Source organism: Rousettus aegyptiacus, unplaced genomic scaffold, assembly GCF_014176215.1.
Source record: "Rousettus aegyptiacus isolate mRouAeg1 unplaced genomic scaffold, mRouAeg1.p scaffold_m13_p_6, whole genome shotgun sequence".
Taxonomy (NCBI): Eukaryota; Metazoa; Chordata; class Mammalia; order Chiroptera; family Pteropodidae; genus Rousettus; species Rousettus aegyptiacus.
In genome coordinates, this window is record NW_023416309.1 from 48,004,086 (window position 1) to 48,027,089 (window position 23,004).

Here is a 23,004-nt window from a genome sequence, read left to right on the forward strand (position 1 = left end):
CCACCATTTACGAGGCATTATGAGGTCGGGGCGAGTGAATAATGTTTAAGATTTATTCCCTGCCCTGAGAGAGTTACCTGCAGTCTGGGTGGGACACAGGCATGAGCACGACCAGTCATTCTTTAGCAGACACACTTTGTGTGCTCAGTGTTAGGCAGTCCACTAGACTCTGGGCACAGAAGAGCAAAGCACCAGGCCTTGGGATATGTGTCGTCATTGTGGTGCAGGTAATGAACTGATCCATGTTCGGAGAAGGGAGAAACGTTGCCAGCAGAGTTGATCATGAAAAGCATTCTAGGCAGCATTTCCCTTACGCATAATTCTCTGTGCATGTTTTCGATTTTGATTATAATACATTTTGAGACATGTAAGTCAATGGTCATTTATAATTTTTAAAAGGTCTTATGATTTTGTAAGTAAATCTTTAAAACTCCAGTTTTACTCAAAATAATCCAAAGCCATTTACTATGATTTAAAATATTCATAAAGCAAGGTGATGATTACTCTCGAGACCATTGGACAAAGCCCCAAAGTGTGTTAGATATAGGCCAGAAGCCTCTGTCCTTTGTTATATCTTATGAGTCTATTAGGTTTAAAAAAAAAAAAGTCTATCCATTTTTACTATTCCTGTTCTATCTTCGACACTTAAAAAATAGAATTTTAGTGCAACAGTCCAAGAGGATGATCCTTGAGAAATTCTCTTTCTGTGTTGCATATACTACCAGAGATGTAGAAAATCAAGGGAAAAACAAACAAATATGCTTTGCCTATTAGCATACCACAAGTCCATTCTCCTAAAGTTGCATAACTTACTGAATTAGGCAAGTGCTATAAACATTGCATCGCTGTTGACATTGAACATTGCATCGCCGAAAAGAAAGGGGTGTATGTGTTTTTCCATTTGCTATTTCAATAGTCTAAATTGCAGTGGCAAATGAAAATACAATTGAATCTCAAGTGAATGGCCAGGAACACCATATATTTTATGAAATATGGCAGCATAATGAATACGAAGTAAAAAAAAAAAAAAATGTCCTGGCTTTCAAGTCCTGATGGTTGTGATGTGATTGAATCATAGTGCATTCTGTTTGATGTCTGGGCTTTGCTATTCAGATACGCTGCAAAGTGTGTGCATCGCCATCTGAAGGTGCACCTGGCAAACCCGCACGGATGTAGTTTGTTTGTCCTGCACCTACAAGAAACATATATATTTAGAGTGGAATTTAAGTAGGAGTATTTAAATTCTCCTAATTGTGATAGATTCCCCACACAGAGAAAACTATCAGGTGTAAAAGAAACTGCTTAGGATTTGAAGGAATTTGACAATTTTGTTGTAGTTCCTAGCCTGGCAGGTGGTAATAATGCCTATGCCAGCACTGTCAAAATATGAAAATTAAAGTGACGATGGGTTTTAATGAAATCCATTTGACAAATATAATTAAGGTGTTTTAATATGAAGTCCTGTAATAAAGACTACCGGTGGACTCCCTGAGGTCCTGACTAATTGTGTAGATTGCTTTTAAGCTTTGAATAGTTTTATTGGATAATGAACTGTTAAGAAGTGTTAGATCTTTCTTAAGCAGAATTTGGTTTGAAAAAGAAGAGGAGAGACAGGCCTGAGGTGTGGCATTTTAAACATAATTAGAAGAGAGATTTAAGTTAACATCTTTGATCTTGCTGTCAGTTTTTGATTAGAGCTGTAAATGCTTTAATCAAGTGTAGTGTAGTCATTACATTTCTAACTGTTTTTTAAACTGCGAAATTACTGAGACATTGACATCAATTTTTACGCATTCTGAAAATTTGCAGCAAAATTGGGTTTATCTGAGTGTTTATATTAGAATATCTGATTATACCGGCTTACCAACCTTAAACACCATGGCAGAATTATACTGTGCTGAGGACTAGTTTCATTTCCATAGCAGTTGGACATAGCAGCTAAAGAGTACCATTATTTGATATTTATTTTGCTTTCTAGGAATGTGTTTGCAAGTTGAAAGCACTCATCATATGGAATTATTCCATTAAAGTGTGTAGATAAGGGAATAACCTCAAACTGTTCAATCAAGAGGATTTTATAATATTGAATGTTCTTAACTTTCACTTTCCAAGAACCATTGTTTGCTGGATAGCTCACTACAATCATCTGATGTCATGTTTGGTTTTTTGTTCCCATCCCTGGTACATAGTAAGCACTCAGTAAATATTTGTTGAATGAAGAGTACTCACTTTACAACAGCTGAGTATGTAACCTACTTGAATTATTTTCCCAAAATTAAATAAAATTGAAATAAGTGAACTGTAAGGAAAAGGTACGTTTCCCCTTCCCTTAGCTACCTGCCTTGACCCAGTTACTCATTATAGGGTAGAAATGGGTATATATTTGGTATTTCTGACTAATTTCAGATAGCAGCACTAAAATGATGAGTTAGACCAGTGTCGTGTGGGATTCTCCTTAGTGGAATTCTGCCTCACTAGCATTTCACCCACAACTGCAGAAGTGATTGGGCTATTTTAAGGAGCCATGCCCCAGGGCCATTCATTGACTCTAATAAGGAGTCCACACTGATTACGTGGTCTTTAACTTTGCTTCTTGTATCTTATATATTACATAGGATATGAAATGAAGAGTTAAAAAATCTGCGTTCTAATCCAAACTCTCAATAATACACCATTTAGAAAAATTGCTTTTCTCCAGACAATCTAATCCAACCCCTGAGTGGAATAAATAACTTCTAAATCGCCACTGACTCTAAAATTCTATTGATCAGTGTCTAGCTATCTAAATAAGTCTCTTTACAACCTTTACCCTTTTAGCCTTTCTCTGTCTTAATGCTCTCTCCTTTTTACTTTTCTTTATACACCTTTATTTTTTCTCTTGGCCTTCTCATCATTCATTTACTTATCTATTCATCCATCCATCCATCCATCCATCCATCTATCCAGAAAGTTTGTATTAAGTATCTGTTATGTACCAGAAATTATATGGGAAAGAAACAATACCAAGTAGCAATATATTATTTATTGGTTACCCGCTGCCAGAGATGGGAAGTGAGTAGACAGGAGAGAATACTATCTTTTTACCATCTGCCTTGATTTATGTGCCATTGAATGGAACCACATCCCTTTCAACACATGCCTTTCAACAGTTTTACCTGCAATACAGCTAGAAATAAAACCTTCCATATATAGCATTCAGCAACCCATTCCATTGTTTTTAAGTATGTGCTGTTTGCAGTTATTTTCATGTCAGTATTATGTCCATTCGGAAGCTACGGTGAAAAAAATTAGCAGTCATTGTTTCCATAGGTCTTTACTTTTGTCTTCTAAGATTTGAAAACAAATGTGAGTTTTACAGGAGGGTATCAGTGTTTGCTGCTGTAATTGTTAGGTTATCAATAGGTGGTCAGTGCTTAAGTTATATCAGAAGATATCAACATTATTGTGAGGCAGATAATTACGAGTGTAGGGGCAAGAAGCTTGGGGTGGAAGTCATGAAATGTGGAGTCCTGGAGACCTGCAAAGATGATGATGAACAAATTGAGGAAGATACCATATTTTTATGTTAGTTGATGCAGCTCATTTGCTGCATTACTCTACTTAGCACCTGCACGGTGTTTTATTCTTTCTTGTAGTGGTAGTGATTTTTATATCATTCTACCCCACTTAAGTGTGAGCTGCTGTATTCTTTATGTCTTCACAGTCCCTGCCACGTAGTTGGCTTTCAATAACATTTCTTGGATTGAATTATAATCCCACCTCTGATATAAAATTTGTCTCCATGAGCAAATTGTTTAACCTTCCTGGGAGAGTTCATTTCATCAGTATTTCCAAGAAAAAAATGAATGGAGAATCAATCCACGGACGAATGAAAGTGACTGCAAAACTTTCCCATTACTATCATGGGCTTATTGTAAACTACTACTTACCTCTCCAGCCCACCCCCAGATGAAATAAAGATTCTCCGATGGGACCATGGCAATTTTCACTTTCGGAGTGTTTGACCAGTGCTTTGAGATCATGATGAAAGACGTGTAGGGTAGGGAGGGGTTGTTTAGGTGTGATCACTTCTGAATCCAGAAATATAATCAGAGTCAGTCTGCTTATAAAATCATCAACACACTATTTCCCACTGCACTAGGTGTTCTTTTGAAGTCTCTCATACCAGGCTTTGACCTCATTTCTCAAGATGTATCCACAATTTCTAAATGGAAGATTTTGGTAAATATCAGGCAGCCCGACATGTTTTTGAGTGTTACTTTCCATTTAACACTTAAGGATATCAACGAGGTAAAATACGATATGCATATTCTGCAGTGCTAACCGGCATTTCAACGAAGTTGTCAAGACTAAAACTGTGTTTTCCCTGTAAGTTATATATAGATTTGTTTATCATTAGTGCAGAATGTTTACGATCTCACCTAGAAATTTTTTTGTTACATAATTCGTATGTTATACATCGTCTCTACATTGTTTTTTATTTTTTTATTTTTTAATGCATTGCTTTTAAAGAGAACAAGGAGATAATCTGCCTAGAAATTACACATCAGTGACTCATCTAGATTGACTTAATAGCTTCCTATGAATAAAGTAAAACAGATTTTCCTACTTCATTGGAATTAAGGTTTAAGAGTAAAAACATGGGAAATGAAAATCAGCTCAAAGCATATTTATTCTCAGTCCATCTTGTTCTCACTAAGGAAAGAAAGTTGATGGTTTGCGCCAACTTCTGCCTCTATGAAACTGGTCAGAAGTGGCATCTCATATATTCAAGGGTAATCTTAGGACATGGTGTACTTCCTTGTCACTGATGGCTCCATCGTCAGGTTTCTGAGAACAGTTCTGATACCGGGCTCGGTGTTCCAGATTCTAAAATGAGCATCATCCACTATAATTACATTAAATCATCTATAGGGTAAAACAACATTGAAGTTTATGAAAGCATTGCAGACAGTTCAAAAAGAGTTGCATGTTTCTGTGGTACTGAAAAATCAAAAATAATTTTGAATTTATTCTCTCTCACTTTTTAAAAGGCTTGTTGTTGTTATTCTTTTGGTGGGACCCTTAAACATTCTTTCTATTCAGCAGTCTTTTTTTTTTTTTTTAATTATTATTTTAGTATTTTGAGCCTCTAATTTAGTAATGCAGTGTGTTAAATACAGCATCTTGCTTTCAAACAGGAGTTCAGTAGGAGATAAAAATCCCTAATTAACAAATTCTCAGCCTGGGCGAAATGGTAGTGGGTTTGGGTTTGTCAGTGGATATAATATATACCTATTAAATAATTTGTTTAATCACCTGTTAAGACTTTGAAAGATCTCTCTTTACTTGCTGTGTACAACAAACATTTTGTCTGTATTTAGATGTGTGTGTGTTTGTGTTTTTAAGGTTTCAGTCACTTTTCCTGCACCTGAAGAGGAGAATGGGTTTTGCCAGTGATAAATGGGGAAGTTGACTAGCTAACTAATAAAGATTTGTCTTAATCAAGTATGATTTGTCAGAACAGGAGCGCACTGGGGTCAGGGCGCGCGCAATGAATTATACAGCATTCACAGGAGGAAAGGACCCAGCAAGAGACCTCATAAATATGCTGCCATTACCCACTGCTAATTCGTATTCAAAGAGTGCTCTGCACAGCCAGTTTCTAGGTTGCTGAGCTGTTCACCAGCTTCCTGAGCTTTCTGTCAGTGTGAAAGAAAAAAAAAGAAGGAAGTTTCATTATGTTTTGGCATCATCTGGGTTCTCAAGGTGTATCAGTCCCCAACACTGAATTGCTACCAATAATTTGACGTGTGGCTTATAACATTGCATCACGTATATTTATCAAGTGCCCACTGTGAGCTCTGAAACTCGCCGGAAAGATGTGGTAGGGAGGAGCCAGATACACAAGACACATTCTCTGCCAGCAGAGGTTTCGGATGTTTTCCGATAATCCTTTGAGTGTTTTCTCTGTAAATTCAAATGTGGCTGCGAGAGGAGAAGCCATCTGCCTGCACATTAAATGTGTCCTCCTAGTGAAGAGTTCGAAAATTAAAAATAACTTTTACTATTTTCTGAAGTTTGACTTCCATGAAATATATGGAAGATACTTTCTTGTGTTTCTACTCAGCTTAGCTTTCTAATCTGTGATTCATATTCTCACTTCGTATCTATGAGTGATTACTTTGATAGGTTAAAAAAGTCTCTTTTTTTCAGTCTTTATTTTGTAAATCACATGTTTGATTTAGAGAGCTTATTGTTTCTTCTCTTCGTATTGACCATAATTTGAAGTACTGCTTTGCAGCTCAAGCAATATTCAAGGCCGCCTGATCTGCTGTGTTCAGATAAAGGTGGAATGATGTCCTTCTTAGCTCTAGGAAGTCACCATAAGGGAGCAGCGCTGTCTTCAGAGCTTCTTTTATGCTTTCATGGCCTATCAGATGGTTTTCAGATGAGATTATAATTATGACAAAAGAGTTCATAGTAGCGCAGTGGCTAAATTGGTTAGAAAGAAACTGGCATCATATTTTTAATGGATTAACCACTACAGTAGTTGACCATGCCAGTGCCTTTTGATGAGACCGATGTCCACATTAAAAATAGTATTAATAATAATAACTCTTAAAAATTGTTCGAAAGTATATTTTCAGTATATCGAAGGAAAAATGAATGGGCCGTAGATGGTCCCTCCAGGAAAAAAGGTTGTAAGAGAATGTTGGCAAGATCCACTTTATCTATTCCTGCTTTATCAAAGGAAAATTTTTATCAGTAAGGTACTTGGTATGTTTCTTGAAACCTCCTTAGGACACTGGCCTCAGAATAGGAACACAGTCCTCCAATTTCGGCCATTTAGAAAGCTATCAAGTCTCCTAACGTGTTTACAGTGGAACGTAATAGAATGTCGAGAGGTCAGTAGTGACAGGGATTTCTTTGCTTCAGGTAGAAAACAACAGCCACCAATTCCGTGAGTCAGAGGTGACATGAAGGGGCTTGGGCATGTGGATGACCAGGGCTTACTTAGAGCAACGTCCGAAATCCATACGGACAAGGCCGCAATGAAATCAAGGCCTGCTGCCTTCGTAAGTGATGCCATGAAGATGTTAACAAGGCAGTGCAGATAGACGGGCAGTGAAAACAGACCAGAGATCATTCAGTCCTCAGAAAGGAGTCGTCTTTATATTGGCAATCATGATCGTCTCAGTGAGTGTGCAGTCACTGCGTGGCTCATAAAAAACAAAATGCACAAAATCCTGGAGAGGGATTGGGAACTCTGAAATTGAAGGAAGAGGAAGAGTTGGAAAGACAGGCCAGCTGAGCCTGGGAAGTAGACCATCATGTGAGAGGCTCTTCCGCCTTAGAAAACTCATCTCGCTTTTTTTTTCTTTAAAATATTTGGTTTATGACATTCAAAAAGCCATAAAATGTCTAGCATCCTTTTTTGTTATGTTTTTGACCAAAGTGCTGCTCCAAAATGCTAGGCCAGATGCCTGTGATGTTGGCCATTTATAGGTTAGTGAAAGTTTGTGCCAGTGGCTGAAACCACTGGCGTGCAGATCAATCAGACATGGTTTTGAATACTGGCCAACTTTGGGCAAATTACTTAACCTCTCTGAGCCTCAGATTCCTTGTCTTTAGAAGGGGTTAATAATACTCTGCTTCATATAGTGGTTGTGAAGATTAAATGCTTTATCTGTCAAGTACTTCAAGTATTTAGCACAGTGGCTGGCATACAATGAAACAGTCAATAAATAGCCAAAAAAAAAAAAAAAAAAACCTTCCCTGGAGGGAAATATTCATTGCAGTATTTTACACACAGTCTGTAAGCAATAAACTTTAGTTGGATATATATTGAATGAATGAAGTCATTTTTTCATCACCAAGGGTTTAAGCCTACATGCCTTTTTCCCTCAAGAAAAGTCCCATCTCAACTTGTTAAAACTCTTACACAGAAGTTTTAAAAAAGACTCTATTTTAGTGGTTCCCTAATAGAGCCTGTTGAGATATAATTAAAAATTCTTCCTAGCAGTATGCTAATAAGTTTAATATACAGCCTTGTCGATGAAGCCTAGTAAATTCTCTATTGTATTTAGAAACAATAGTGGCTTTGTTGTATTCTGTATTTTAAGAACTTCCAATGTCATAGTGCTTGCTAAGAAAGGCAAACCATAGTAAAGTTTTTTAAAGGAGCTTTACTAAGAGAAGTCTCTAAGCGCATATTTGATTATATACTATCCTTCTAGGGTCAAACCAATATTTCAGTTTACAAAATTGATTAATTCTTTACTGTCCTTCACATGACATTGACCAGCGATTGCTATATGATGAGCAAGATTATCAAAATCCATATTTATTTAGCCTTTTAATGTCAGAAGGAAAGAATAAATATTATGGAATCTTGAGCTTCATATCTTTTATTTTTTTAGGAAGACAGTAATTCAGGTTCAGTTTAGATCTTTCATCAGCCATACCTCTCTAGTTTATAAAAAATACTAAGGTCATTTTACCTTAAAATTGCACCAGAATATACCATAAAATCATCGATCCCATTTTTTTTTTGTCGTTATGCTTTTCTCCATTTGTTTACTAATTATCTTAAGTTTTATTAATTTCGACCTCTAAAAGTGTCAGTGTCTCAAATGCAGGGCCTTTCTGCTTTAGAGTTATTCAGAAATAAAATGTTTTCATATTTTTGACTGCTTCATGATATGGTATAAATTAAATTCTCCCCTTAGATTTTAGAGTTTTCTGTAGATTGCTCTGGCTTATTTGTGTGTGTTTCAATTAAACTTTATTTCTAAAAACAGGTCACAGGCTGGATTGGCTTAAGGGCCCTAGTTTTCAGACTCCTACTCTAGACTGGCAGTTTTCAAGGCATAGTCCCAAGAAACCAGCAGCATCAGCATCTTTCAGGAACATGTTAGAAACGCAACTTCTTGGTATGGGCCCAAGAATCTTTTTTAACAATCTAGCTTATTTTCATTTATCGATTAATCAAAGCCCCATCTACTTCCCCTAAAACACATGTTTTGCAATAAAAGATCAGGTAGGTATATCAAGAGCAGAAAAAATTAACCCAGGACAGAGGACAGAAGCCAAAAAGTAAAGGGAGGATTTGTGTGGTCTGGAGTTAGAGGTGGGGTTGGAGGGTGCAGGGCCGTTGCTGTATGAGGAAATCCTAGAGCAATGTTTTAACAATTAAGGATTAAACTCACCTAGAGCTTCAGGCCAAAGAAGAAAATATATTGGATTATATAGCTTGCATTGTTCAATGGTACAAAATGAATTATTTCCTGTACTGTCAAAAAAAAATTTTTTTTTAATCAGGAAGGGGAGGGAGTATGGTGATTATTTAAATTAGACCAAGAAATATGATGAATCCTATTCTTGAAATCAGCTTGACTAAGTATAGCAATATTCTTTGTTTTGTTTTGTAATTTCTTAAGTAAATCTTGTGAGTACTGGAGACTCAGAGTGAAAGGGATAAAGTTCTCTATTGGAGCCAGATATGTCATACTAGAGAATGTTGAGGAATGAAAGCCAGCAGTCCCTGACAAAGAGTTTAACATGATTTCTGGAAATATTTAAGAAAATACATATCCGAACCCCACTTGCAGAGATTCTAAATCATTAGCCTAGAATGAGGTCTATACAACTCTGTTTGTTAGAAGTTCTATAAATGCATCTGATCCAGAAACAAAAAAGCACACTACCAGATGAGAACCTTTGCCATTAACTGTCCCCTTCAAATTTCAGTCACTTCATTCATGCTTTTAAAAGAAATGAATGGCAGATAATTCAAGAATGAGAGCACTAGCTGAAAGCTGAGAGGTGGGTGTTTGTCAGTCATAAGAAGATCCCAGTGCTGTAGATCCAGGATGACAGACGAATAGGTCTTGTCCCCCGTGCCAACTCTGATCAACTGGAGCTGATTGCCTGGAGCGTTGCGAGGAGAAGGGTAGCTGCAAGCAAGCCATGTTCAGAGACAATGTAATTGATTAATGAAATCTACTGGGTGTGTGGGATTAAAGAGCGACAGCATATATGGCATGTGTGTGTTGACTGTGCTCTCAAGACTAGATATGCGGGTAAGCAGAAAGGACATTTTGTTGAAAAATTAAAGAAATGGACTTATTTGGTCCCTCAGAATTTCTATTTCCAAATGTTGATTTCTTTAACTTCTAAGCCACCTTTAATATTAGTCATCTTTCATTCTCGATTTTCCCCTCTAAATTTCCAACATGATCTCCTGCTTGATATTTCTTGAGTGCTGATCATCCTTTAGGTCAAAACTTTGTGTTCCTTAGTGCTCAAATTCGGCAGCATTAATATTCAAGGGCTGTTTTCTGCCTCTAGCCATTGTACTGTGTTTCTTCAGACTCAGTAACTTTCTTTTTTTGCATTTATTCAGTACGGGCATAACTCAGAGGTTTTGCAGGTTCAGTTCCAGACCACTGCAATAAAGCGAATATTGCAATAAAATGAGTCACAGGAATTTTTTGGTTTCCCAGTGCATGTAAAAGTTTTGTTTACACTGTACTGTAGCCTGTGAAGTGTGCAATAGCATTATGTCTAAAAGAAAAATGTACACACCTTAATTAAAAAAGACATTATTATTAAAAATGCTAACCATAATCTGAGCCTGTTGGAAAAATGGCATCAGTAGACTTGCTCGACACAGGGGTTGCCCCAACCCTTCAATTTGGAAAAAAATACCAATAAGTGCAATAAAGAGAAATACAGTAAAACGAGATATTCTTGTACATCCATGCTCTCTCCTCCTGTTTTAACACAGGTGTCTGCTTTCAGTGTGCTTAGAAAGGTCAAGATGATAAAAAAAAAATACTGTATAAAACATAACATTTTAATTTATAAATCAGTGAAAACATTGGTCCAAGGTTTGAGTTAGGGTAAAAATTAGATTTTTTTTTTTTTTTAGAAATATACAAGATATATAAGAAGATGGTAACTTCTTCCAGATGAATTCTAAATATGTTGTGTTAATCAATAATAGCTCTGTGGGCGCCTTCCTCACACCATAAACAAAATTAAATCAAAATGAATCAAAGACCTAAGTGTGAGAACTAAGACTATAAAACTCTTAGAAGAAAAACTCTAAGAAGAAACATCAGGATAAATCTTCATGGCCTGGATGTAGCAGTGGATTCTTAGATATGACACCCAAAGCACAAATAACAAAAGAAAAATAGATAAATTTAACTTTATTAAATTTTAAAACTATTGTGCATCAAAAAAACACTATCAAGAGAGTAAAAAGAGAGCCTACAGAATGAGAGGATATATTTACATATCACGTATCTGATAAGGGTTTATCTAGTATCTGGAATATATAAAAAACACTCTTACAACTCCACAACAAAAAGACAAGCCAGTTAAAAACTGGACGAAGGACTTGAACAGATATTTCTCCAAAGGAGATATACAGATGACTAATAAGCCCATGAAAAGATATTTGACATTATTCGTCAGTAGGGAAATGCAAATTAAAACCACAATGAGCTGTTACTTCATACCTACTAGGATGGCTATACTTAAAAAGAAAAAAAAACAACAAACAATAGGAAAGAAAGAACTGTGGCTGAGAAGAAATTTGAACCTTTGTACCTTGCTGGTGAGACTGTAAAATGATTTTTTGTACTATTGTGGAAAATAGTTTCGTGGTTCCTCAAAAGGAAAATACAGAATCACCATATGATCAACCTTTTTCTCTCCTAGGCATATACCCGAAAGAACTGAAAGCAGATATTCAGACAAATGCTTGTACACAAATGTTTATAATAGTACTATTCTCAATAGCCAAAAGGCAGAAAACAACCAGAATATCCATCAGAAAATAAATGCATAAGCAAAATGTGGTTTATCCATACAGTAAAATACTATTCAGCTGTAAAAAAAAAAAAAAAAAAGGAATGATACCTACTATAACATAAATGAACCTTGAAAACATTAAGCTAAGTGAAAAAAGTCAATTTATATTTTTCAAATTGATGGCTTTCAATAACTTTTAGTGTTTAAACCTGAAGATCACAATCTGTGTGTGTCTGTTACTCATGTATTTATACATGACATGCATCTATTGCCACATGCCTCAATCAAAAGGAGAAAAGTGATTCTTCTGTCCTTCAGGATCTTTCCCTTATAGCTTCAATTCCAACTAAGAATAGGACTAAGACCAGAAAAGGAAATATCAAGAAAAGAATGCCAAGGCCAGTAATTCTAGTATCATGCATGTGATGGTTGAGTTTCCATGGGTTTTTTTTGCCTTTATTTCTGTTCTAAAACACTGAGTGATGTGATCTCCTAGTAGGCCCTGAACACAGGTCTGAAGCCAAGTAAATATGTTTTATTCCATAAATGTATGTTTGTGGGATGGCAGGGAGGTTGGAATGTCATCTTCTGATTACCTGCTTTTCACAGCAACAATGATACATTAAATACATTAAATTTCTCTTCTCCCTGATTGATTTAAGAATAACAAATTCTCAGTTCGTAGGGTATATAAATATCTAATCACTGTGTTATACACCTGAAACTAATATAATCTTGTATGTTAACTGTCACTGAAAAATTTAAAAAAAAAAATAGCAGCTTCACTTGCCATTGTGAATAGAGTAGAGAAGGGGGCTAGTGGAACGGTCATTTTACAATTTTATGTGAGAATTGGCCTCTTATTTTTTTTTTTAAAGAATAAAAATATACCAAAGTCAAAAGACTGTAAGGCTTGGGTAAGAATATAAGGCTTCTAGGACTTTTTTGCCATTTGTATAATTTGCCAAGAAGAAAGAGTTGTTAAGTCAAGATTATGAAATCGCAGCATATTTCCCTGCAAAGTGCTGTCATTCTCATGTAGCTATCATGTTAGGGAAACGTGGAGACTGTCTTCTGTCCAACTTTTGCTCACATTATTGCAAAGGTCCTTCTTGAGCACTGATGTTTAAAATATGTACTAAAGTATTAGAATGCCTTGTCTCCCACATTGTAATGCATTTTGGACAGGACACTTTTAAATTTATTTACTTTTACTGCAAAGATCACTGGCTTAGGAGTCAGGTGACTTAGCTGATGGTTGCAGCTCTGTCGGTAATTAGTAAAGTGACCTGGATGTTCTCCACCTCAGGATCCCCACATCCTCATTTGCTTGTCTGTACAAGTAGTCTGAAGGCTCATATTTTTTCTAAAAATCTGTATTTCTATTATTATAAATTTATAGAAAACAACCATATTTTCAAGCTCAGTGGTTTCCATGAACAAAAATTTGCTGAACACCTGTATATGTCAGGCATTGCCTGTTAAGGTGCTGTATATACTAAGAGTAATAAGAAACGGCCTCATATTTAAAGTAGTTTACAATCTAATGGGAAGGAAGAAATACAAGCAAAGAGTCACACACTCAGGTCCTGCAGCCGCAAAGCAGGAACATAAATGAGTGAAACAGGTCAGGTGAGGAAGTGGCAAACTCTACGGTACACGGCTCTTCTCAAGAGGGAAGTTCCAGCCTGTGTTCACCTCGTGGAAATGGGGACTCAATATAGCCTCATATTTCAAATTTCAAAAGGAGCTGGAAGTCCAGCTTTTTATATGAAATCTCCTGTTTAAAACAATTGTTGCCAACCAGTTCAGAAATGCTTAAAATCGTAATTCATAAAAACAAAGCATGTTTGGTACTCACATAAGTTCTCCAGTTCATCCAATAAAGACTTCTGAACAGGGAGATTAGAATGTTCTGTATTCAGTGATGGAAAAGAATACAGTTTACAAAGATTATAGTGATTAACTCTGCCTATGATGATTTCTAAAAAGGCTTTCTAATTACTTTTTATTTACTCGTCCATAGTTTCTGGCACTTTTTGTGTTTTTTAGAATGAGTAATTCATTTCACCCAGAGATCTAGATGATGCCGTGTGCACATCTCCCTTATCTATTAAGTAAATACATATTTGGTAAATTTCACAAGTGATCCTTTGGGATATGTTTTGACAGTTTTGCTCATTCAGATTTGCTACTGCTTCATCTCCTGGCTTTTACATTCTTTATTGAATTGTGAAAGTGGGATGTCTTTCCTGGGGCTCTGGTCTTGTTTCATAGGAGAGAGCAGATTCATTCTCATTTTTTGAATGGAGCTGTAATTAACGTGGTTCCTTTTGTTCAACAACCTCAATTTACATAGTACCTGCTCATTCCAGAGCATCATTATTGATAGCAAAGCCTCACTGACTGATGTCTGAGGGCTCTGGGAATAGTGTTTGTTAATTATCTGCAGCAAACCAGGTAACTAAGGGGAGGTTCTGCTACTATGACTTTGATGAAAGTAGCGCTGATGATTTTTTTTTAATTGCTTAAAAATAGATTTGATCATCTTAAAGCAAAATGGAGTAAGTACTCACTCACCTGCTAAGGAGATAGTGTTAAATCACAATCGCTTTCAAAACAAGGAAGGGAGGGAGGGAGGAAAGAGGGAAGGAGAGAGAGACCTAGACCCTGGGCACTCTTTTTCTATATTTCTATGAAGAATGCATAAGTTTACCTTCAGTTTATATGAATGTATAAATTCCTGTAATAATGTCATCATCAAAGTGCTTGTAAATATTTTAAACTACACAGTAAATGCAAATGTCCTCAGAGGCCAAATGGGCTATTGTATAAAGCAGTCCATGGTTGCAGACTTGGGCAAACTGGAGAGTGTATAATATAACCTTATCGAAAGCATTTAAGTTTGAGTTGTTTGTCAGGTTTTGTTTGTTTGCTCGTTTGTTTTTTGCATTGTTGGGATGGGGAGACAGGAGATGGGACTACATCTATGGGCCTCATTTGACTCTTTATACTCTAGTTTACTTTAATACTCTGTAGAGAAAAAGAGGCATTGAGATTCTATAGTCACAGAGTTCTCATATTTTAGAGCCAAAAGGAGCACTAAGGATTATGTAGTCCAAGACTGTCATTTTACATTTAAAGAAACTGAAGCCACTAAGGGAAGTGTTTTACCTAAACTAAGCCCCAATTGAATACTTATTTCTTTTAAGCGGGTCTTAAAGACAAGGGGAATTTGGAGATCCTTCCTGAGAATGTATTTCTGCGTTTTCCAACACGGTAACCATTAGCCACATGTAAGTTCCTGAGGACTTGAAATGTGACTAGTGCTATGGAGGAACTGAATTTGAAATTTTACTTAATTTTAATTGATTTAAATAACCTCATGTGGCTGGTAGGAACCATACTGGACAGAGATGCTCAGGGATTATCATTTTTAACCCTAACTTAGGATAGTCTACTTCGAATAAATCTTATGCTACTTCACATGTTACTTGAAACCAGTCAGCAGTATACTTCTATTTATCTACTCTATATCCTTTGTGCTTTGGTTTTCATGTTTAATTCTACATATATTGTTATTATTTTTACTTTATTTGAATGTAAATTCTATAGATCCAAATTTTATCTCCATCATTTTCCTTCAGCCTAAAGAATTTTCTTTAACATTTTTGTGCCTCAGTTCTGCTATATATTTGTCTCAGTTTTTAACTAACCAAAATTGTCTTTATTTCACCTTCATTTTGAAAGTATTCTTTTGCTAGATACAGAATATTAAGATGGCTTTTCTCCCCCCGGCCTTTGGATTGCTGTTCATTGTCTTTTCGTATTGTCTCTGGTGAGAATTTAGCCCTCGTTCTTATCACTGCTCTTCTGTATGTTATTCATCTTTTTTTCCTTGACTGCTTTTAAGATTTATTATTTATCTTTAGTTTTTAGAAATTTAACTATGATGCGACTAGGTGTTGTTTTCTGTGTATTTACCTTGCTCAGAGATTGTCGAACTTCTTCGATTTGTGCATTGACTTTTTTAAAGTAAAATTTGAGAAGTTTTAGTTGTTATTTCTTTAAACATTTCTTCCATCCTGTTGCTTCTCTCTGAGAATAAATTTTTCTGGCACTCTTATTTGCATGTATGTAAGACCACCTGTTATTTCACAGATTATTGATACTATGTTCTTGTCTCTTTTTTCTTCAACTTCTTTGCCTCCTTCAATTTGCATAATTTCTATTAACTCGTATTCAAGTTCAATGATTCTTTCTTATATAGTGAAATAAATTTTATTTGGTCCATCCAGTACTGTGAATTTAGATTATGTATTTTTTTTTATTTTAGAATTTTATTTGATTCCTTTTTAGAGTTTCCATTTCTTTTCTGAAAAACCCATCTCTTTACCCATTATGTTACCTTTTCCTTTAAATTCTTTAAGACAACTGTAATAGTTTTTTATATTTTAAATCTACTGCCTCTAATGACTAAGTCTTCTATTGGTATACTTACTTAACTGTTCTCACTTCATTATTCTCCTTTTTTTCCCTGCTTCTTTGCATGTCCTGTAATTTTTATAGTATTCTAGACATCTTGTGAAAAAAGAACAGTAAAATCTAAAATAGAAACATTTTGAATTTATTTTCATCATGAAATATTTTATTCTAGCCTGTATTTGATTAATGGACTAATCAGATTCTTCCCAAAATTAAGTTGAGCTGGTACTGAGCTGAATCTCTAATCGGATTGGCTTCATCTAATGTACATCTATGCTGCTTTTTTTAAAAAAAAATCTGGTCAGTATTTGATCTGAGAGTGGGTTGCTCTGCAGTTTCCCATATTTTTGGCTCTCGTTTAGACTTAACTCATTGTCTCAGAATGCGAGCACTGTAAGAATGTGTGGGAATGTATGATTTCTCTATACTAACCAGCCCCTCTGCTGCCTTCTTCAGCACATTTGGAGATCAGAACAGAATTATCAGACCAAGTGGTTTGTTTTTGTGTTTAGTGGTCATCTAGATTTCATTCTGTCGAGTAAGACTACATTTTTATATAATGTTTGATTGATTTCTCCTCATCCCCAAAAAGTCTCTCGATGGAAGTCTCATACTCAGACCAGGTATAAACTTTGCCACACCTCTTTGTTCACAGATGAGGTGCTTGCTTCTCTCTAAAACCTATCAAAGCTTCTTTGCCTACTTTAGGCTTGGGCCAAACAAGGATAATAATTATTTTGTCTGGGTTTTTCTTGTTTCTATGAGTGTAGTCAGACATCTTTCTGCATCTTAACTGAAGGCAGAAGTTCCTCATGTGTTTTAAATGGTCAGGTAATGAAAGATGGTGAAAGATCTGCCTTTTTCATTCTCTCACCTTTCCAGGTATCAGGAATTTAAAAGACTTTGTGTATGAATAACATCTATATTGAGGATAACATACCCACTCAAGGCATGATACCAGAATCAATATCTAAGAGGTGTGCCAAATACCAAAGAATGGCTGACTCACCCAGTGCATGAGCAACTCTCTCCTGGGAAAGCTGTTCATGACTCCCTTTGCTTTCGCAAAGTAATAAGTTTTCACTCTTATTAGATTCGGTGACCAAAAGTTTTCAACCCATGTCCAAAATTGAGTACTCCAAATTGTTAGGAAATGTCGCTTTGTGTTTTTCACTTGTTTGATTGGTATTCTGCAATATACATATGAAAAGATGTGTCAAAAATAGCTCTTTTGCAGTATTTCTTTGCACTCTTGCACTTCACAGGAGTCCCTGTGTGCAATCAACAGCTGGATAATTTCAAATACCTTTTGCCTGTTACTAAAATTGCTAATGAAGTTTTCTTGAGTGCCAGAAAATAATCTTACCTTCTTTTATTACTTAAATAAGACTCATTGGGCTATTTTCACGTTTACAAATAATCCATCGAAAACCACATCCTTGATAAAGTTTGTAAAAAGAAAGTCAAATATAAGTGCACTGAGGAATGACCATTAATTTCTGGGGAGTGCACTGCTTATAGCATAATGGCTAAAATCCTTTTATAATATTTTGAATTTATTAAAGGGAACATTTTCTGGTGAATTATATTTGAGGCTTTTCCCCTTTCGGCTGTGTTTATGTTATAACATGATATAAGCATTGGTCAATTCCGCCTTCATATAGAGAATATTTTAATCTGCTTATCTCCAGAATACAAGTCCTATAATTTTTTTAAAAAAGTTCATTCAGGCCAGGCTTATGAGGGTTCAGGCAGCATTATTATTTTATGAATGAAGAGCAGTGATGCTTTCAGCAGTACAAGGTCCTCAAACTAGGTCTTATCTTTTATGATGCAAAGGCCAGTCCTTCAGGAAGTATCTTGGTAGATTTGTAGTTCCCTGCTTCTTTCTCCATTTCTTTATGGGGCAGGAAAGTGTTGACTGCCTATTTTATTACCCACCCTCCACATGTATTGAAAAGGAATTTGGGACCCAATAAAAAGGGCCGTGGATCAAGGATATGATTCATTCTGGGTAATTGTGAAAACAAAAACTCCCATTGTAAATTTGAGTGCCATACTCGCTGGATGATTCCCGGACCCCCTGTGGAAAGGACAGAAGTGCAGGAAGGAACTTTTCTTTCCAAGAATTCATTTATCATGCTCATACTGACATGTAGAATTACAGCATGCAGCATCCATTTTGATTTGTTATGCTTCCCATTGTTTCTTACTCTCAAGAAGATCCTACACAGTCAACAAGTATTTATACAATTTATGATTTCTCATATTATTTCAATAGAGGGAGTATAGCTATTCCTATTCTAAAGGCACTATGAAAGTTTAAAGAACTGAGAACTCCAGACTAGCATATTATATCTATACTCGTGTAAACCTATGAGCTTCTGTTCTTTCTTTATTGGTTCTTTTGGTGAGTATTTACATCCTAAGTTAAGTTATTCAAGAAAAGTAAACCTAACAATGTTACTAATTTTGTAATGAAATAATCCCTAAATATCTAATACTATTCTGCCCAAGGACAATCTATTTTCAAAATAATCTTCACTAATTTGTTGTGTTGTTTGATTTTGGTTTGGTTGGAGTAGGGTAACACAATGTAAAAAATATATACATAACTTTATTCGTGTGAATTTTTTTTCATTCTAAGAGTGAGTATTTCTAACGTGTTTGGCCTGGAATTTTCTTTATTATGGTATTAAAATTAAAGGTAGCAAGTAAGAAATTTTTAAAAATCTGTGTCCAATAAATATATGTTATTTATATGTTAAGGCCAGGACATGTACGCTCTTTCCAATCTCTCTTGCCAAATGGGATTAGTACTTTGGATGCTGAGTTATATCTTAAGAAGCAAAAAGATTGAGAGGTAAATTTATGACTCCTGAAAGGCCTGAGCTCTTTACTTCTCGTTCCATTGATTCCTTCAGTATCAGACTATAGATCCATTCAGAATGGAGTTTAGATACTGGTGAACCTGATAGATTTGTGGCTCTGCTACCTGCATTTCAATGCGGACTTCTCCAATGCTGTACTTGATAAACGTTGAAAGCAAGAATAGATCACAACCCTTTCACGTACTCCATTTTTCACTTCATTTCATTTTCTCGTTTTGTTCCTTTCACAAATACTTACTGGAAACATTACTGGTGACAGACACAATGGTGGTAATAATAAACTAGGAGTAATAATCTCCTACTTCCTATTCATTTGAGGTTACATATTATAATACCATCAATCTTGGTAGGAGAAAATATTGTATAAATAGTATTTTGCTGAAATAATCCCATATTGATGGTGTTCATTAATATTAGAGATTTTTAAGTAAAAAAAATGAATTAAATTGCTATATTATATTGATTAAAGGAATTCAACATAATGGTAGTACCTAACAGAATGACAGAATTGAATATTGTAGTTATTATGAAATAAAAGAAAAAAATCATCCCTAGTTGTGTCTTCCCTCTCAAGCATTGGTATCATCTTCCAGCTTTTATGATGCCTCCACTGGGAACCACACATCTTATTCAATTTTACCTTAAAGATAAATTGTATGAAGGTTATAATAAAAAGCTAACGTCTATCTGAGAGGAAATAGTATACTGGGAAGTTACTATATTTGAAAGAATTTTCAGAGTTTGTAGATGTCAAAAATGTTTTTATGTTATTGTATTTAAGCCTTTTTTCTATTATTTGTATTTTCTATTACAAAAGGAATATGTAGTACCATTTCTTTTCTGGTATGCTGTGAAATACAACTTTAATGTAACATTTGCCCTTTAATGGCTAAATCTTCACTACTGACATGAAAGTTCCGTGAGTGCAAGGATTTGATCTTATGTACTGGCCATGTCCCCAACATCTATACCTGGTACAGAGTAAGGGACTCAATGATTATTTGTTGAGTGCATTAATTCTCATGTACTATATATACAATTATATGTATTTGTATGGTACCCTAAAGCTTTCAAAACATTTTTACTGAGGTTATCTCATTTGGCTATAACAACAATTTTGTGAGAAAGGTAGGACAGATATTTCATTTTGTGAATAAAATTGCAGTTCAAGTGGGTTATGGCAGACCTAGGATAGGAGGGGGTCAAGATCATAATAGTTCATTGTTTTTTTATATCAATCACCATCATTCAGTAAACGCTTATCATTATAGGCCAGTCACTATGCTAAATATTTTAACTGAATTATCTCACTTAACCCTTCTGACAACTCCATGATGTAGGATTATTATTATTATCCCCATTTTAGAGGTGAAAAGAATAAGGCACAAGAAAGTTAAGTAACTTGTGCAAGGCCACACATCTAGTGTCAGCGCTGGAGTTTAGGCTCAAGCAGTGTGAGTTCACAGCCTAAGCTCTCAATATGGCCTCATCACTGCTCTACAGTTTTTAGGATGTCCTTCGAAAATGTTGGTCAGTATACATACATGAATCAAGTTACTACCATTGGTGATCTTTTAATGAGTTAATTTAATTATTTACTGTTATTAAAATGGATGCTTTTTTAATGTTTCTAGAAGTTCGTAAGCCAGACAGAGACGATTGTTGTAATAGGTTATAGTTGAAGAGATAAGAGAAAAAGAAGTGTAGAATAAGGTAGACAAGTTTGCAAGATTAGGAGAGAGTCAGACTGTCATTCTTCTATTATAGAATAAGGCACCTCCCAGGTGATGGAGAATGAGTCTGAAAACAAAGTTTATTCAAGGCAGCTGAATATGTGTCAGATATTGTAAAAGATTCTACAGCCTTGTAAAAGATTCTGCGGTAAGAGGAGAGCGAGCCAATGCCAACCAGACAGCAGGGGAAAACCTCATTGGAACTCAGCAGTGTGGCTTTATAATGAACGTTCCTACCTGCCTGTATCAGCATAACAGTTTGGAAGTTCTCTCTCCAGCTTGAGCTCTCCTCAACTACTGGTTAGGGAGTTTACCTACCCTGTATCAAATATCCACAGTAGCTGAGAACACACTAAACAAGCCCTTGCTTTAAGAGAGCAGAAGCCTAGAGCTAGTTCCACTACCAGTGAGCTTCAGTAATTGACAGTATGAGGTCTATTTATGTAGGACAAATACATTAAAATTAAAATTATTCTAAATAGAGTTTCACTTACTTATGCAAAATAGTACAATAATGAAGTAGAAAAGGTAGAGTAGAATCATGAATATTATTTATAACCTGTAAAAATCAAAGGCTAAATTTCATGATGATCATAAAGAAACCGTTGGACCTGGGCTCTCCGTCTTGACAAATAAAAACTGAGGTGGCCTCAGACAAGTCATAGAACCTGTAAATTATCATTGCCGTGTTAGTCATATGCTATAGGTTGAATTTTAAGTCACATCTCATCATACCTAAGATAAATAGGTAAAGTTATCAAATGTTTTTTTCTGTTTTTAGCCTGCAGTGGTTAGTTTTTTTCCCTTTTTTTAAATTTTTACCACATCTACCTCCCCACTACCCCTAACCCCTTGCCCACTACCCTCTGGTAACCACTAGTCTGTTGTCCATGTCCATGAGTCTCTGTTTGCCCCGTTTGTTTGCTGCTTTTAGGTTTATATCCCACATATAAGTGATATCATGTGGTTTTCGACTTTTTCTGTCTGGCTTATTTTGCTCAGCATGATTATCTCAAGGTCCATCCATGTTGTTGCAAATGGCAGTATTTTTCAAGAACATGACTTGAAATGTGTGTCTGATGTATAATATACACTTAACTTAATATTAATTCTGAACCCATTGTCATTTTGGTACTTCTGAAAGTTATTCTCACTCGCCCCCAAAGTCATCTTTTCTTACTCAAGTTTCTTTTCCATAGAGCAAATTGGCCAGGAGATGTTGGAAAACCTCAGTCATGACAGAGAAAAAATACAGAGAGCACGTGAAAGAGTAAGTAGAAGTTTTTTCACAAATTCAGCAAATGATAAGACATAAAATCAAGGGTCTTTAGCACATGCATACACAGTAACAATTATATAGATGTAAATATATTTAAAAATGGCTAGGGTGACAGAAGGATGTAGGGCCTGAGGAAAGGGAAAAAGAGTGTGGAATGGAGTAAGACTGTGCTGAGATTTTATGCCCCCATCCTGAAATGTCTCCACATAGATATTTTATTTAGGTCTATAGCTGAGAAAAAGGTCATGGATGGGGATTTTGGATTATGTCAGGTCTTTCAGGGTAAAAGCTAAAAACATTGATCTCAGCCTCCCTTACCAGTATATATTAAACTTTATCAGCTTATGAGATATTTGCTTTTATATCCAGTTCAAGTATCCCATTTAAAACTTCTGGAATTATTCGTTACATGTGATTTTCTAAATCTAAGAATTTTCAGAGATCATATAGGCGTTAAAAATGTATTTTAGCATACATGGCATTTTTTTTATGAATTGGATTGTCTATCATGAAAGGAAATTATTATTTGCCAGGGCACTTTAAAAATAATCCAATTGCATGAAGTTTTGTTTCAATGCTGTTCTTCTCCTCCTAGCTTCGGGAAACAGATGCCAACTTGGGGAAAAGCTCCAGGGTTCTGACAGGGATGTTGCGAAGGTAAGAGCAAGGTAGGGACTCATCTTCCTCTCTCTCTCTTTTATTAACTGTGTTTTTCATCTTGTTGCAATTGGGCATTTTCCATGTATGCAAGTTTCTACTCTTAGTACCGTGTCGAGACCTTTTTGAAATGACAACACCAATATTAACTCTT

General features: G+C 35.6%; 1 protein-coding gene and 1 long non-coding RNA gene across 8 annotated transcripts in view; both read left to right on the forward strand.

Annotated features, from left to right (window-relative positions):
• Window positions 1-11,903, forward strand: part of LOC118603780 — a 57,483-nt gene extending 45,580 nt beyond the window's left edge. The window contains exon 2 of the long non-coding RNA XR_004951242.1: window positions 1-11,903. This exon is cut by the window's left edge and continues 19,156 nt beyond it. This is a non-coding gene — a long non-coding RNA (uncharacterized LOC118603780).
• Window positions 1-23,004, forward strand: part of VTI1A (vesicle transport through interaction with t-SNAREs 1A) — a 319,856-nt gene that overhangs the window by 166,298 nt on the left and 130,554 nt on the right. For 5 of the 7 annotated variants that reach the window (XM_036222040.1, XM_036222045.1, XM_036222043.1 and 2 more), the window contains 2 exons: window positions 22,114-22,184; window positions 22,789-22,850. In XM_036222040.1, the coding sequence (XP_036077933.1) occupies window positions 22,114-22,184; window positions 22,789-22,850 (133 nt within the window). Of the gene's footprint in view, window positions 1-22,113; window positions 22,185-22,788; window positions 22,862-23,004 lie in introns of all 7 variants that reach the window. The other 2 variants (XM_036222044.1, XM_036222046.1) reach the window with 1 other exon arrangement.